This window comes from Anabrus simplex, chromosome 14, assembly GCF_040414725.1.
Source record: "Anabrus simplex isolate iqAnaSimp1 chromosome 14, ASM4041472v1, whole genome shotgun sequence".
In the NCBI taxonomy this organism is placed as follows: Eukaryota; Metazoa; Arthropoda; class Insecta; order Orthoptera; family Tettigoniidae; genus Anabrus; species Anabrus simplex.
The window spans coordinates 53,175,548-53,194,024 of record NC_090278.1 but is presented as its reverse complement, the minus strand read 5'-3'; the positions used below and the strand labels follow the sequence as shown (position 1 = coordinate 53,194,024).

General features: G+C 39.0%; 1 protein-coding gene across 3 annotated transcripts in view; it reads left to right on the top strand.

Moving 5' to 3' along the window:
- Window positions 1-15,372, top strand: part of LOC136885283 (acyl-coenzyme A thioesterase 9, mitochondrial) — a 52,613-nt gene extending 37,241 nt beyond the window's left edge. For all 3 annotated transcript variants that reach the window (XM_067157789.2, XM_068230441.1, XM_067157788.2), the window contains 3 exons: window positions 7,614-7,701; window positions 12,091-12,238; window positions 12,849-15,372. In XM_067157789.2, coding sequence (XP_067013890.2) covers window positions 7,614-7,701; window positions 12,091-12,238; window positions 12,849-12,910 — 298 coding nt within the window. In that variant the 3' untranslated portion in view covers window positions 12,911-15,372. The remainder of the gene's footprint in view (window positions 1-7,613; window positions 7,702-12,090; window positions 12,239-12,848) is intronic.
- The last annotated feature ends 3,105 nt before the right edge of the window (window positions 15,373-18,477 follow it).

Below are 18,477 nucleotides of genomic sequence, written 5' to 3'. Positions count from 1 at the left end.
GGTGACGGGGTGGGCAGCCGTGGCCTATACTATGAACTGTCCTGGCATTCGCCTTAGTGCAGGAGAATGGAAAACATGTTACATGCTGTAACATTGTGCACTTAATTTAACATCCTTTTGAAGACATGATGAGAGAGTTTTGATGGAAAGTTTTTAACATCTAAAAATGTAGCCTCTCCTGCAAAGGGCAGAGCATCCACCCTTCGAAACCATACAGAAAGACAGGGAAACCATAGCGTTACAACATCCAAACTCAGAGCTGAAGGATGAGATTTCTACTGGTGAACAGGGCACTCATACTATTGAACGAAATTTTGGCTTGCTTGATCTTGGATAAGATTTTTTCCTTGGACCGCAATGCTCATTCCCTGTAATCCCAACTTATTTCGAGGATGATACCCCTGACTCAGTCCGGTGGTATTTGAAGGTGCTCAAATACGTCAGCCTCGTGTTGGTAGATTTACTGACACCTAAAAGAACTCCTGCGGGACTAAATTCCGGCACCCTGGCGTTTCCGAAGAAACCGTAAAAGTAGTTAGTGTGACGTAAAGCAAATGTTGTTGTTGTTGTTGTTGTTATTATTATTATTATTATTATTATTATTATTATTATTATTATTATTATTATGCTTAAAATAAGCAAAATTATCATAAAAATAATTTATTTGTTATCACCACTCACTTACAATAGAGTTCCGCAAACTCTACGTAATATGTACTGAGAGGGTGTGGAGTTTTTTGGAATAAGGGGTGGGTTATTCACAACTCCTAACATTTTACTGCACTTTAATGAAAATTATAGCATAATGCAAGACACAGAAAAGGACAACATACCTAAAATAATTGTTAAAAATGAAGAAATAATTTGCATACACTACTGAAGAAATAACTAGTGCTTTGTAGTAAAAAATGTTGTGATGCTTGACTGTCTCTCGCACCCATTTCTTCTTCCTATAGCTTAGTCACATAGGCGACGGAGAAACAGAATGTCCATAATATACCTGTATTGTTTGCACTGCTTAGCTCTTGACAGGCCACATTATTTCAGATTATGTTCTGCTTGACCAGCGATTAAAAGAAAGTTTGAAAAATAGTGCTCGTCGAATTGTCAGGTTATCGAGAGTTGAGTGAGCGGGATTTTACTTATTAGTAATTTGAAGATCAGTAAGACTTCTTACTAAGTGTAAGGGCACACAGGAAGCGGTGCGGCGCGGGGCGGTCCGGGGCGGTATGAACATGTACGTACTGAGCTATAGGACTGCACAAACAAACAGCGACTTGAAGCGAGCCGGAGCGGCGCGACGCAGCGCGGGCCAACTTGGAACAGTCGAGTTTGTTTTCTTGAGGCGGGTAGACGCGGGCTGCACGTTGTACCATGGACGACGAACTATTTATTAACGAGGTATTTGCTAGACCGCCTATTTGGCAATCGAGGCACAAGCATTATCGCAACAGAGGTGTGATTGAGAAGCTGTGGGATGAAATAGGAAGAGCAATGAATACAAGTAAGTACCTAGCTATTTTCGTAAAACAACACAGAATACTGGTATGGTTATATAATGTTGATGTTAGACTATTTCTAAATATATTCTTTTCAATTCAATTCAGTTCAGTTCTATTCTAACTACTATAGTTTATGAAATAATAAAGTTAACCACACTTTTAGACACTATAGTCTCCTCTCAAAAGTCTGTGTTTTTAAATAGTTGGCAAATTTATCTCTGCCTGTGCTCGAGATGTGTATCTGTTATTTCTCCTATGTTTGTGTAGAGTTGTGGCTTCTCTGAATACGGGGTCATTTTCACCGTCTTTGTCCCTCACAACATTGTGGAGAACACAAGCACACTTTATTATTGTTACAGCGTCGTTTCAATGTCTTTCTGAAGAATGCGACATTTTGAGTAAAGTATGTCGAAAGCACAATCAATACACCTCCGAGCTCATGACAATCTATAATTGAAGGTTGTTTTTGCAGGAGTCAGATCATTCCGCGCATATGGTTTCAGCAGGTACGTTTTCAATGGATATGCTTCATCTGCAATGAGAACGTTTGGTAATATTTCGAAAGAAGTAGGAAGTGGTAATTCTAAATTCCCATGGAGGGAATTAGATATTTTTCCACCAATAGAGCATATCAAAAATCAGATCAAAAATTAGATGTTGGCTTTTCAGGCGTTTGCTCTATTAACCAGCATTTCGTCTTAGGTCTGACACTAGACTCGTCAGAGTGGGATGTGTCAGACCCTACCCACTGATGCTGGGGTGTATGCAGGTGAACTTATCAGAAGTTCGCAGTCTGGGGGCATATTGAAAGTGTTGTTTTCGAGGCTTGCATACAGTGAAGAAGTAGCAAACGTACCGCCGTCATTCTGGCTACCTTTCGCACCTACGTCAATGGCTAAGAGTTTGTATTCCGGATCAGACACACCTTGCAGGACTACTGAGTAATACCTTTTTTTTAGTTCTAGAATTCCGATCCAGAATGTGGAGGACATTTTATTCTGCAGTGCTTTCCACCAAGTGCTCCTACACAATTTGGCCAGTTCCGTAAGTCCCAAAACCCCGCTCTTGATTGCTTTAATTATTCAGTAATGGCCACAGGCATGTGATCTTTCACTAGGTTTTTCCACAGTAATTTGCACGAATCTATCGCAATAGACTTCACGCTTCAATATCCCATTCAGAAGGAATAAGCCAGCACTTGAAATGAAGCACCTATGGCTAAATACCTAAAACAAAATCAAATTAATATATCAGCAACAATCATTGTAATTTGTTATCAAAATATATGTAAAAAGCATTTGGTAGATTTTACAGCAACAGGGTGACAGCAATTGCCGTTTCCCTTAAAAATGAAATAAGTTATGAAATTAAATAAAACACTAAGTGATAAGGACCTCCAACGCTGCCAGTTCTAAAGATAAAATTTATCTATACTACATAGTATAAAAATGGGGGTAGTGTCTGTTCCTCTTTTACTGAAACCCGGCTTGACCTACTATATCAAGCTGCCCTATTAACTCAGAAAACAAGTTTGTTTCAGAAATGTTTTTACTTTCTTTCTGAAGTTGAAGCTCGAAGTAAATGGAAGAACATGAGAGATCATTACAGAAAGGAATTGGAAAAGACGATGAAATACAAATCTGGTGATTCCGACGGTAAAACGCAACTTTCGACCTGGCCATTTTTTGAGTTGCTCTACTTTTTGAAAGATGAGATGAATCCAAGTACAACATCTGGAAACCTGAACCCGTTTCCAACGATTTCATCCCCGTATGCCAACGACATGAACTTCGATGAACTTGATGATAGCGGCGATGGTACGCAGTCACAAGAACAGGACGGTGTGGAGGAGATAGAAGGCGAGTGTTCGACTCTTTCATCACGTTCTGAAACTCCCTCAATTATGTCCCACCCTAGCTCAAGTTTCGGTTCTCAAAATCCCCGTAAGAGGAAAATGAATGTGCAAGATGTCGTAGCAAAGAAAATGTTACTGGTAGAAGAGCAAAAAGTCGAACTCCTTAAAATATTAATGAACAGTGTGAAGATTATCACTTTTTAATGAGCTTGCTGCCTCTTTTTAAAGGTATGTCACCTTTAGAAAAGTTAACAATGAGAAATAAAATTACGCAGCTGTTCATTGATGCGAAAATAGCTAAATCAGATCATGGTGGTGCTTTTGGAACATTTCATTACATCGACGAAGAACGTATACCTTCTAATCATGAGACTCCACAACAGCAGTGGTAAAATATAAAGAAATATCTACATTGAAACAGTTTGTGTTTTACATTGTCATTCAAAAAGTTTCCTCAGAGGATCTTTAATTCTGATTTCATTTGTTTTATAAAATGTCATGGCTCCAATACATTTCGTATATTTTAAAAAGCATGTACTCTAACCTTCATTTACCACCTCTACCAGCTCATTTATTTTCAAATGCAAAAGTAATGCTGATATAAGCCATATGAAACTGACTTACCTTGGACAAACAACTAGTGTTTCCTCTGGACCGATAGATTTTCTCCAGTTGGTTGGTTGTTTTTTTTTTTTTTCCAGATCGTTTTTAACTTTGCTAAGGATATAATCAAATGATGATATTGACATTCTTGTGTAACGTAAAAAGTGTTCCTCGTGCTTTCTTTAAACTGGAAATAAGTGATGATACTCTCCATGAACAGCTCTCCTCAAACACACACTTCATTCACCCACCCTCTCCTCCGCTGTCGCTTCAAAATTGTCAATTTAAAAAAGTTACTTGCACAGAGGATACTTGTACGTGCAGCTTTGTGCAGTGCCATGTTGTTGATTACCGCCTGTACAGTTATCGCATCCTGTGTGTGCAATACCCGCGCAGACGACGCGCCGCCCCGGCCCGGCACGCCCCAAGCCGAGCCGAGCCGCGCCGCGCCGCTTCCTGTGTGCCCTTACACTAACACAACCATGCAAGTATGAAGAATGAGATTTCCACCTAATCAATACTTTATTACAAAATGTTTAAAGTTATCACATTGAAACATTACCGGTTTCGACCTGTAAAAAGGTCATCATCAGCTGTTGGTGAACCTGCTTAATAGCGATAGTACGTAAACATTACTAAAACTAATTTAACAAGAATGCCTTTTTCTAATATAATATTACTATTAAGATATATACATATGGTACAATATGGGGCTTAGACTCGTTGGAGTTCCATTGAAAAATCTGTGCTGTTGCCAACATTATGTCAAACAATATACATATATACATATGGTGCAATAAAGGGGTTTGGCTTGCTGGAGTCCCTTGAATGCCACACACTCCAAAAATAGTATAACAGAGGTTGAAAATACAGTTGCTATAGAATAGAGGATCACTGAGGTTTCGGTGTCAAGTTGAAACGTCTATGCAGCATGTTGGCACTGAGACCAACCGTTGTGAATACAGAATCAAGGTGCTTTGTTGGGCCGCAATAGCTGATAGATTATAGTAACACAACCATACCACAGTGAAGCAGACTTTATTAATGAAATTGCCGTTTATCCTGATCCCTAGGTTAACATCCTCAACAGCATCTCTAAACACAGCTTCAGAGTAGATATTAAAAAGGAGAGCAGACAGGACACAGCTCTATCCCATGCCTCTATGTATAGCTATGTCCTCAGCTGTGTCTTCCTCTATTTTGAGCTCTGCTGATTGGTTTCAGCAGAACCGAGTGATAAGTAGATCACCACCACAGAAATTCGCAGTGGTGATTACATCCTTCCACATAGGCTTGGCATCAGGAAGGGCAGCCTGAGCCAAATACGCGTAAGTGCCGACCCCAAGAAAACTGCGAAAAGTCCAGAAAGAGGAATGTACACACATGAAGAGCCCTGCTCCCATACCACTTCTGCAGATTGACAGATTTCTTTGGGCTGATTTTTAACCTGTCTGCAAGCTGACCATTATTAATGGCTATTGTTGTTATTGATGTTTCAGTCATCAGTCCAAAGGCTGATTTGATGCAGATCTCCTTGCCACCCTATCCTGTGCTGACCATTTCGTTTCTCCATAAATACTACATTTTTCACCTGCTTTAATCTCTTCCTTATACTCATACCTTGGTCAACCATACAATTCTTACCACCTACACTTCCCTCAAGAACCAACTGAACAAGTCCTGGGTGTCTTAAGATGTTTCCTATCATTCTTTCTCTTCTTCTGGTCAAATTTAGTCAAATCGTTCTCCTCTCACCAATTTGATTCAGTATCTCTTCATTTATGATTCAGTCTACCCATCTCACCATCAGCACTCTTCTGTAACACCACATTTCTAAAGCTTCTAATCTCTTCCTGAGCTAGTTATTGCCGATATTTCACTTCCACACAATGCCACGCTCCTGACGAAAGTCTTCAAACACATCTTTCTAATTAATGTCTTCCTTTTTAGACCATTATCCAAGGTCCGGGTGGATTATTTAAGAAGCTCGGAATGTCTTCCTTAATTGGAATTAAACCCTCATCATCATCTTCATTTCCCGTTTCCAGCTTCCCGAGTCGGGTTGTAAATCAAGGACCTCCGTCGCTGCCTGTCTCTCCACCACTCTTCTCCTTTTTCAAGTACATCTTCTGGTTTTCCTCCCCCTCTTTTTTTTTTGCACTCTCTCTTCTTTCATTCTCATCATATGCCCATACCACTTTAGCTTTGTTGTTTCTATCCCATCTTGAAGTTTCAAGATTCCTGTCCTTTTCCTGATCTCTTCATTTCTAATTCTATCCTTTCTGGTCTTGCCCTCGGTGCCTCGTAGGAATTTCATCTCCGCTGCCTGTATTCTACTCTCCTCTCGTTTTTGTAGTCCAGTCCAGCTGCATAGGTTAGTAGGTGTTCATAATAGGTTGAATATAATACTTTCTTACATTTCTTCGGGACATCTTGGTTCCACAAAATACCCCTTACACTCTCGTCGAAGCTGTTTGTTTGTTGTATTCTTATCCCAATTACCTCGGTAATCTTTCCATCTTCTGTGATCACACTTCCCAGGTACTTGAAACTTTTAACCATTTCCAGAATTTTACCATTTAGTTTTATCTTTCCTCTTCCTTCCTTCCTTCCTTCCTTCCTTCCTTCCTTCCTTCCCAATGAAGGTTAAAATCTCTGACCCTGCCAGCAGTTGAACCTGGCACCTCTTGGACTAGAGGCCACCACGCTAACCATGGAGCTGGAAAACAGTGCTATGGTAAAAGTGTAATTGTGTATGGCTTTTAGTGCCGAGAGTGTCTGAGGACATGTTTGGCTCATCAGGTGCAGGTCTTTCGATTTGACGTCCATAGGCAACCTGCGCGTCGTGATGAGGATGGAATGATGATGAAGACGACACATACACCCAACCCCCATGCCAGAGAAATTAACCAATTGTTCAAATTTTGTAAGAATTTAATGTATAAAATGGAAATGGAGAAATTTTGTTTATGTATGTGAAAATTAGAATATATGTCCGAATTTAGACTCTCATTGGAGGATTTTTGTGCCCTCTATTTTTTCGGCATTGTCCTCCTTTTTAAATAGTTTTGTCCTCCTTTTGATCTATTTACATCTGGTCACCTATGATGAAGGTATATTCAAATCTCTATGAATCAGATTATAAAAGGACAGCTTCTTTTGTGGGTACCTGGATGTTGCAAAACCTCTCTTAATGTATTTGAAGTTAAAAGTGGGTTTTTTGAAGGTATCATAAATGATATAGTTATTATTCCTAGTAATTGCAAGTTCAAGATAATTGAGGGATCTGTTGGCCTCGGATTCTAAAGTGAATTTAATATAAGGATCTATAGAATTTAAATATTGAAGTAAAGTGTCACCATTAGTGACCTGGTTATATATTGTGGTGAAAATGTTGTTGACATATCTTGTCCAGAAATGAGTGCCTTTATGTTTATTAATTATTTTGGTATTTTCTGAATTGTCAGAGTAAATGTCTGCCAGAATACCTGAAGCAGGTGAACCCATTGGTAAATCAAATTCATTAATGTTGAAATCCCTGTAATTTCCTTGAGTAAATAGTTCCACCCTCTTCAGGTTATCTGTGCTTCCTTTGTTTCTCAAATTCTTATTGTAATTAATCATACTAATTTCTGTTGTTTTATTATTTCCAGCAAATTTCGGCCTAAACTGTGTCACATTAGTGACATTGGCTTCCATAAGCCGGTAGATGTTGGGTCTTTACTGCGAATGCATGCCTATGTAAGTGTAAACATGATTTTATAAATGATTAACTTTGGAAGTATTTAATGTGGATATTAACATAAACAGTCTATGGAAAAGGCATAACTATAATATCTGCCCCACAGTATTAGTAGCAACAGGCACCACTATACGGCATATGCAGTGCCGTGGCTTGACTGTCCTTTTTTTCAATACTTATGTTTTCCACAGGTAGGATTAAGATAAGTACGACTGTACTGTTTGTTGATTGTTGGTTATCATGTACTCTTTGTTGGTTTGATGTGGTTGTGTGCAGAGGGTGTGCAGTTAAGCTAATGCAGTTTGCAGTTGATTTCAAGGATAATAATTCTAATTTATTTGTAATAATAATTTATGGAGTGCAGTCGAATGAAGTGAGGTGATGCAGGAAATATTATATTAGGAAATGAAATCTTAAAGGAAGTAGATGAATATTGATACTTGGGTAGTAAAATACCTAAAGATGGCAGAAATAAGGACAAAAAATGCAAACTAGCACAAGCAAGGAAGGCCTTTCTTAACACTTTAAAGACGAGTGACGTGCACCGATCTGTGGAGGACGAGCGACGTACGGTGTTGAGTTCTAGTGCTTATATATCCACTTCAACGTTCTACAAACATTAGCAGAGTGCTGGAACACATTCCGAAATGCTTGTAGTTCATTAGAAGAATAACAGGTAGCAGCACATCATCGGAACCTAATTCTATTATGATACTAAATTGGTACTACCGAGGCAGCTTCATAGCCGCATGGTCTCACACGGCCGACGACTACAGCCAGTTTCCACAATTAATCGATTTTTTCATTTCTCAGTGATTAGTATGTATGTTGTGTTTCATAAATCTATCATGGTGTGTGTGAATATGTAACTTTTCATATTTTTAATGTGCATCGTGAAAACTTAAAAAACATTGAATGTAGAAAAAAGGTTTTTTAATTTATTTATAAAAGTTAGTGGTTTTGCTCCAATTTTAGAAAACAAGGTATGTATGCATAGCTCAAACATTGCTGAATCCAAACTAGGTTTGTGATTGTAAGTAAGGTTATCAGTTTTTTTGTATAAAAGTGTGAAAACTCACTAAAGTGCTCAGTCCACAGTGCAAGATCTAACTTCACCTGCTCAGTCTTCATTGTGTTAAGAAAAGAAATTTATAGGAATAAGAAGAATGGTGAAGATGAGGTGGGTAGATCGAACCACAAATGAAGAGATACTGAATGGAATTGGTGGGAGGAGAACAGTTTGGTGAAATTTGACTAGAAAAAGGGATAGAATAGTAGGACACATTTAAAGACACTCTGGACTTGTTCAGTTTTTTTTTAGGAAAGTGTAGACGGTAAGAACGGTAGGGATAGACCAAGGTATTAATATGGCAAATAGATTAGACTAGCAGTTACATAGAAATGAAAAGCTTAGCACAGGATAGGGTGGCATGGAGAGTTGCATCAAACCAGTCTATAGACTGTTGACCCAAACAACAACAACAACAACAGTTGCAGTTTGAGTTCTAGGAACGACTTGGAAATTTAATTTTTGCATTCTCCATTATTCATCCCGTAAGGCAAAGGGGATCTGGGGACGTAAGCCCCAGGTTAGGGGAGGAATTGAGAAAGAGCAAGGTTACTGTCCAACGATATGGCATTGTCAAAATTCACGGGCCTCTTCAGCATGCTTTCTTCTGTGGTGGTTGGTAACGTAATCTGTCTCTCCTTTTGTGGAAATGATGTCATAATCTATGATATTTCTGCCAATGGCAGTAGTGATTGGTGCAGAAACTATGGAGAATGGCGCATGCTCCATTACATTAGGTTAGAAAACTAAATGTACTTCTAGGAGCTGGTTGCTTGTTCCCTGGTAGCGTAATGAACACATCTCTCCTGTACAATGATTCGTAGATAAGAATAGCAGCATTGAAACTTAAATATTATGCTTGTTTTTTAATTTTATTTTATTACAATTTGCTTTTATGTCACACTGACACAGATAGGTCTTATGGTGACGATGGGGTAGGAAAGGCCTAGGAGTGGGGAGGAAGCGGCTGTGGCCTTAATTATGGTACAGCCTCAGCATTTCCTGCTGTAAAAGTGGGAAAACAACGGAAAACCAATTATTTTTTTTTTTTTTTTTTTTTTTTTTAGTGGCTTTACATCGCATCAGGTCTTATGGCGACTATGGGATAGGAAAGGGCTAGGAGTGGGAAGCAAGCGGCCATGGCCTTAATTAAGGTACAGCCCTAGCATTTGCCTGGTGTGAAAACGGGAAACCACGGAAAACCATCTTCAGGGCTGCCGACAGTGGGATTCGAACCTACTATCTCCTGGATGCAAGCTCACAGCTGCGCGCCCCTCACCGCACGGCCATCTCGCCCGGTCAAATTATTATTTTATAAATCATGCGGGGCAGTTACAATATTTCTACCATTTCGTTTTCTTTCGAAAACTTCTTCAGCTTTGTTCATAGTTCAAGATTTAAAATACACACAAAGTACAGGTTTCATAGATGTACACAATTAACAACACATTGTTAAGAACATCTTGTCCTAATCGTGGAAAAGGCTTAAAAAACTACGAGTCTTTGAATCTTGGAGCATGTGACATATCTTGTTCGTAAAAGCATGTTACACACGAAATCCACTTGATCTTTTGTTTTAAAATATCATTGGTATTATGGGTGGAACATGCTAACTGAATGTTTTTTTCTCAAACAATTCATCTACCTGTGTATCTGTAGGATTATTAAACAAAAAAGTGTACCATTTTTAAATAGATCAGTGTTCTTTTAATGTAAGGATAATCAAAGATCATTAAAGATTTGGAAAGGTGGAATTTTTTAACTTGTTAGTTGAGTTTTTTTAACATTCATACCACATAGTCGAGCAGCTCATCTCCTTACTCCTAAATCTTCCCAGCCCAAAGTTTACAACATTCAACGTGGTTTTTACAGCTTCTTTATAGCTTGCTGTGAATTTTGTATATATATCTACCAAGTCCTATAATATCAAGTTTCTATCAGTAGACAACATATTCAGTGTATCATCGTAAAATTTTCATGATTAGAAGCACTTTGTGAGATATCAGGGTCCACTGCATAAGATGGAAGAAAAGTTCCTTTCAGGCTGTTACGACCTTTTAACTAGCACTGGTTCTTCGTATTACAGTATCAGACTTTCACACTGTCACCACTGACTAGCTTGATTAAAATTAGCACATGTTTCGACCCTTGCTGGGTTATCTCAGCTAATAAATTATTATGGATAGGGTGACCAACCGACCCGCATTTTAAAGTATTTTGTAAATGTCCCACACGGGATGTGATTAGTCCCTTCAATTGTCTCATTTTCTACCTGAATAAATGTTCGTGTTATTGTTATCGGTACATATTTTCACAATACGCAACTGTCCTGCCGTCAAGCTTCAACTAAACATAGCGTAACCATTGCATGATCTTTGAAAGTGCAAAGAAGTAGGTTGTAGCATCTTTACAGAAGCGTTCTGGATCTACTGAGCAACAAAGAAATTTTGGTTTGTGCAAGAAGTGCCAATAAATACAGTTTCAAGCAAGATAAATGATTATTTATTTAGTGTATGATTCTTACATGTTTATTAACTTAACCATTGTGGTTTAATTTTATAATGATCTGTAATGACTATAATCTTTACTCCAATAAATACACATTTGATATTTAAAATCAGCCTTGTCAGTACTTACAAGGAAACATCGACAATGGGTTAGTCGCCGATCGCGATGAAACTTGGAAAACACATTGAGGTATACGTAAAAATGATGTCGGCATGAATGTTGGCACCCAAAATTGATGCCGGCATCGTTTTTACGTGTACCTCCATGTGTTTTCTAAGTTTCATCGCGATCAGCGACTTACCATTGCCGATGTTCCCTTGTTAGAGTTATTTACTAATTATTTATTTTCACCTAATATACCGTACATGTTTAGAGGACCTAATTGTCATCTTCCTCAGCGGTGTTCCTCACACTGCCAAATATCTCTTGGACCTTTTCACTTATTAATAAACACCAACCATATACTTAACAAACCCTCTTGTAACTTTACTGCATATTTAGGCCGAAACATCTCTTAGTTAATATATAATACGTGTCATAAATAAAATATGTCATAAATGAGCACTAAACTACACTATTCTATTTACAATCTTATTTAAAATGTCTTAGCCTTGTCTGTTACCTACAAATACAATCAATTTATTAAAATTAGCATCTCTTAAAATTTATTAAAATCTTCCAATACAGAGTTTACATCAGTTAAATATTACATTTAAATTTATCACTTATAATAATTTCTAGTGATGCGAAGGAATGACCTAGATATGATGCACCAGTCAGTACCATTCTAATATCTAATTTCTAATTACAGGTAACCTATTCAGAATTCAACTACGCCCAGATTCTTGTCCATGCCGAAGTGATCGACCATCGTGGAATGCACAGCACCACCAATAACTTCCACTACACATATCAAATGCCAGAAGAAGTGCCAAAAGTGATACCACAGTCATATCACGGTTAGTTACTCATGGAATTTTTTCCCATAAATTCTCAAAATATGCAGCATTCTCAGTCTTGAATCCTAGTGAGCCTGTGTAGTCTGCACAGATGATCGAGGGGTTAGCATGCTAGGTCTTCAAAAAATTAAAAGCCACGTCCTTGTGGGTCAGATAGAATGGCATAGCAATATTAAGAGGGTCAAAACGGGAAATTTTAAAGTTCTCCGTTAATATTAGATGCGTCTTAAAACTGTATTTCATAACTGTGAGGTTCTTCAGTCCGCCGAAACTAATTTTGAGTAATAAATTTATGAATTACTTGCAAGTTGAGAGCCTGCATGGGTGAACTTGTTTTCAGTGATACATCATTGAGTCTTGGTGGATAGCTAGACTGGATGTTAGGCTCTAGCATTCTTTTCTTATGTGTTATCTCTTCGTCTTCTTCTTCAGCCTCATTAACCCACTTTCGTCAAGCATTTTCTGATCATCATCTTTGATAAGTTTTCTTTCCGAATTGCCCAGTTGCTTTTCATTCGTTCTTGTCTTTTCTGTCATTCCTCATTTGTGCCACTTCATTAATATGTATTTGCTTATTTGTATATAATATTCTGTTTTGTGTGTTTTGCAGAAGCGATGATGTACCTGGATGGAAGACGTCACTTCCAGCGCGTTATGGGACTGGTCAAATGACAACAGACCAATGGGGAGGCTGATTGGCAGCTACTACACGATAGCTGCTAACAAGACGAGAGTGCGGTGTGAAGTGTTTGGTCCAGTTACTCTTCAGCTTTATTAATATTTAAGCATAATTTATTCCTTGTAACATGAGTTGAAGAGAACTATATGAAATAAGCTTTTGCTACCCTAATCTTCCTGTAGACTGCTTCTACTGTGAACTATCTAGACTCCTAACAGTTTAGGTAGCTTCTAAATTGACAGTTCACGAACCTTGCGTTGCCAGCGGACTGCTTCTGCAAGAATAGCTGATGCAGAATTGATGCTTGTAATAAGTAACTAACGAGCACACAAAAGGACATTTATTATTAGCTTCTGAAGGCAATGCTGCCTTGTTGACACGACCAAAACCCCTCCTTCTTATCTTCAGATTCATGCTTCATCTCATGGTAGGTGGTGAACTGAAGATGTAGCATCAGATCCTGGAGGACTGAGCCAGTGGCTGCGTGTTTTGGGTCATGTAGCTGTCGGCTTGCATTCAGGAGAGAGTGGGTTCGAATCCTGCTGTCAGCAGCCCTGAAGATGTTTTCCTATGGTTTCCCATTTCCACATCAGGCAAATTTTGAGACTGCACCTTAATTAAGGCTTCAGTCACTTCCTTCCCGATCTTAGCCCTTTCTTATCCCATAGGAACTATCCGCGGTGGTGCAATTTAAAGCATATTGTAAAAAAAAAAAAAAAAAAAAAAAAACAGAAAGAAATCCTGGAGGTACAGTGAGTTTCCCTCATTGGTTAGCCAGCAAGCGCGCCCCATTGACTCATCACTGCCCACTCTGCAGCACAGGAACAAGGACACCACTTTGCTCACTTTATGCGTGCATGTCATAACAATTAAAATTAAGAAACTTAGTAATTAAGAATTAAGAAAATAAGCTCATACTTATGACAGGAGATGTTGGAAGTATTCTCCTCCTACATCCACACATTTCTGGCATCGTCTTAGGAAACTCCGGTTCACACGCATAAGTTCGTCTTCCGTAATTGAGGCTATTTCAATTTTTTACATTTTTGTAGCCCGCCAAGCTGAACTTTTCGAATCCCCAGCTTCTTGTCCAAGTCATCTCAGGAATTTTGCAGGCGTATGTTCTTTTTGCTATTTGCTTTACGTTGCACCGACACAGATATGTCTGAAATCAGATCAAAAATTAGATGTTGGCTTTTCAAGGCGTTTGCTCTATTAACCAGCATTTCGTCTTAGGTCTGACACTAGACTCGTCAGAGTGGGATGTGTCAGACCCCACCCACTGATGCTGGGTTGTATGCAGGTGAACTTATCAGAAGCCTCTTATGTGGCACAGTCTGATAACTGCATACGGGAGATAAAACTCCACAATGGAATTAATGCCCGCCTAGCAATTCCAAATGGTAATTCTAAATTCCCATGGAGGGAATTAGATACTTTTCCACCAATAGAGCATATCAAAAATCAGATCAAAAATTAGATGTTGGCTTTTCAGGCGTTTGCTCTATTAACCAGCATTTCGTCTTAGGTCTGACACTAGACTCGTCAGAGTGGGATGTGTCAGACCCCACCCACTGATGCTGGGTTGTATGCAGGTGAACTTATCAGAAGCCTCTTATGTGGCACAGATATGTCTTACGGTGACGATGGGATAGGAAAGGCCTAGGAAGTGGAAGGAAGCGACCGTGGCCTTAATTAAGGTACAGCCCCGGCATTTGCCTGGTGTGAAAATGGGAAACTACGGAAAACCATCTTCAGGGCTGCCGACAGTGGGGCTCGAACCCACGATCTCCCGATTACTGGATACTGGCCGCAATTAAGCGACTGTAGCTATCGAGCTCGGTGGCATATGTTCTAATCTTGCTGCAATTTCATTTCCTTTTTTCCTCATTAAGTACATGTTTTTTCACAATTCGCTTCTAATCGAGTAAAGAACCAGTTCCTCTCAATTTGTTTATGATTTTCCCTACGGTCTCTGTATATGGAGGGGCTGCCTGGCCAAGGCGGTAAAGGCGTGCTCGGTTCGCCCGGAAGGACGTGGGTTCGAATACCCGTCAGGAAGTCGTAAAATTTAAGAAACGAGATTTCCATTTCTGGAGGTGCATATGGCCCTGAGGTTCACTCAGCCAACCCCGAAAATGAGTACCAGGTTAATTCCTGGGGGGCAAAGGCGGCTGGGCGTAGAGCTAACCACTCTACCCCATCACGTACCGATGTTAACAATGGTGGAAGCCTTTATTATTGGCACACTTTTTATCAATTGATTTGTGTACGGGGTGAGGAGTAAGGAGGGAGCTCTCCCGGTTCCGGTAGTACTGCCAACTGAATGGAAATGAAATCTGAATTGAATCGATAATATGATTGATCAGTATGAATTTTCTAAACCTTTATTATCTTATATAACATTATATAACATTTCTCGATGCAAATCGTGTTGCTGTGTAAATAACAACAGTACTAGAATAGATGCATTTGAACTATGGTGTTGGAGAAAACTCCTTAGAGTTCCGTGGACTGCGAAGAGATCTAATAAGTCCATATTACAGGAAATCAACCCAGGCTGTTCACTGGAAGGTCAAATACTCAGGCAAAAACTAAAGTACTTCGGTCATATCATGAGAAAACATGATTCACTGGAAAAGACCTTAATGCTAGGGAAGACTGATGGTAACAGGAGAAGAGGGCGACAACGGATGAGGTGGATTGATGACATCAAGGAAGCCACGGCTCTCAATTTAGAAAGACTTCGGAAAATTGTATACGACAGGAAGAAATGGCGCACTTTGGTCTATGGGGTCACGGAGAGTCGAAAGCGACTAAACGACTAACAACAACAACTAGTACGTAAAGCGTACGTCAGATGTCGCACAGCGATGTATAAGCGATTCATAGTTTGTGTTTCAAAGATTGCCAGTTCAAATATCGAAGATTGCCGTGGTCGACCGATTCAGCACTAGGGTGTAAGTCTATCCAGAAAAAGTGTGCCGATAATACCTTCCACTCCTCCAAGGGCCTTCATGGCCTGTACGGAGGTGACTTTGCTTTGCTTTTTTCTCTCTATATGGAGGGTGTAAACCTGATAATTGTGTTACAGATCACCTAACGACTTCCCTGCAAGACATAATTTCACATAATTATCGTACATAAATACTTTTTCCTCCACTGTGTACACATGCGGAGGCATTATGAGAATTATACCCCGAAGTAACACTGTACAACTTGAGAACAGTTGGGAGCGACAGATAAACACTTAATACACGTTCTAAGCATGGAGCTGAACTGCGAAGTGCGGGCATTCCTGTGCTGCCCTGCGCTGTGCAACGGGAAGTGATGAGTCAACGGGAGGTCTTCCTCTCTCTTATCTCCCCAGAACTTTTCTGTCAGTAAGGCTGGTCAGGAAGCTGTTATGTTACAGGGTGTGCCCAAGGAATTTGACCGTCCTTTTCCTCATCTTCACGAGTACAGTGCGTGCACATTTTTCAAAGCTCTCTGCTCCTTAGTACAGTTCTTGGTGCAACTCACAATGGATCGATCGATCGAGGAATTCAGGATGGCATGGCTTTGTACCACTGTATAAGCCTCTCTCCGATTTTGCAGAAGGTAATAAGTTTTTGCTTTGTTCATTAGGTGCTCACTGAATTCTCCCTGGCTTAATACATTCGTGTTGGTTCCGCCATGGATCTGGCAAGCTGGACCACATCATTGGCATAGACTAGGCGCGTAAACGCAGTGAACCACATGATGAATGTAAGCAAGACAGTTGGCAACCAAGTTTTGAGATTCCGTTCTATCGATATAAATCAATATGAATGGCAGTTTGGGTCTTTTTTTTTCACCCATAACCACTCAATTGAGAAGCTGTAGTGTTCAGAGCATATTAGGGTATTTTGTTTGTACAACTACCATATTTACTCAGGAATTGGTTTTGTTCTTTATGAGGGGCCGATTACCTTCGATGTTAGGCCCCTTTAAATAACAAGCATCATCATCATGTTCCTTATGAAGAATTTTACTATCGAGATTCTGAGAAGTTTACAATGGAAAGAGTACAATAATGTTTACAAAATATGCTTCATCAAAGATAGGGAGCTAGTAAGAATGGTTGATTTTTCAGCACCCCAATAATTTTTTATTTATTTATGGAATAAATCTGTATGTTCCTTCAATAGTTAGTGTAACTCCAGCAGAGGTTGGTAATATCTAAAGTCATATCACTATTTTTTAAATTTGTATTATTATTATTATTATTATTAATTATTAAGAAACATATTTCAGTTGGAAGATCTTTCAGTGCGAATGCCTTCTTACAGCAGTATAGCAAACAAATTAAGTAAAAAATAATTTGCATATGGTACCAAAAAACATGGGAAATAAAAGATTGCAAGAAATTATAGGACAAAAATGTAATGATGATGGAAGAAAAAAAAGAAAAGAAATGCATTAAAACAAGAAACAAAAACATGAGGACAAAAAAAATTACAAGTAGTGTAACAATAACTAGAAATTCATACAAAAGACATAGAATATCTTAATACCTCATTAAGACCTTTCTTGTAGGGGACAAGGAAAGAGAATGTGTTAAGCGAGGAAATGTACTATAAATATATGAATAAAAACTATCCAATAGGTATAAGAAAACACTTCATATTTTTTTCCAGAGGGTTATTAAACATTGCTTTCTGGTCACAATCTTTGACCATGAATTATTCAGAGGTTACAGTCTGCCATCTGTGAGAGAATGACTTTCCTGCCATTTTGAATGCAACAAAACTTTAAGCAATGAGTTTCAGCACCCCTACATGCTTAAAGATGTGGATGTGAGTCCACTTCCTGAAGAATTTTAATTTTATCTTCATTGGCAAGCAATTTCACTATTTTTTTGACCAACGGGACTTGAACAGGTTAACCACCGTGGAAGACAGTAGAGCCTTAATGCCTTAACAACCAAGGCAGGCTTGTAGAACAGATAAAAGGGTTATAAGTGGTCAACACAAGAGATTATTATTATTATTATTATTATTATTATTATTATTATTATTATTATTTATTATTATTATTATTAATCGTATGGCCTCAGCTACCCTGTGCAGACATTTCAATTCGAAGCCATCTGGCTGTCTGCTCGTCATTTTCGATGTTACGTTTTACTCTAGGCCTACTAGATGGCAGACCGAGTAAATCGAAACTCTCTTGGGTGTCTATGGTTGGGATTTAATGAATTTTGTCAAGTAAACACCAAATGTGTCACCAGAGATCTTTTACATGCCAACATCGTATGACATGGAGTGTCGAATGGACTTTTTTCCGCCCTTCAAAAATTTGACTACCTCTGCTGAGTTTGAACCCGCTATCTTGGGATCTGGAGGCTGCACTGTACCACTGATCCACAGAGGGAGCTTTAATAATAATAATAATACAAATTAGTACTATCATGGCCTGAGCTGGTGAGTGCAGGCATTTTGATTTCACAGCAATTAGGTTGCCTGCGTGTCAGTTTTGATATTCTGGTTTAACAAATGACAGAGAACTGGATCTCTATTGGGCAGTCTATGGCTAATGT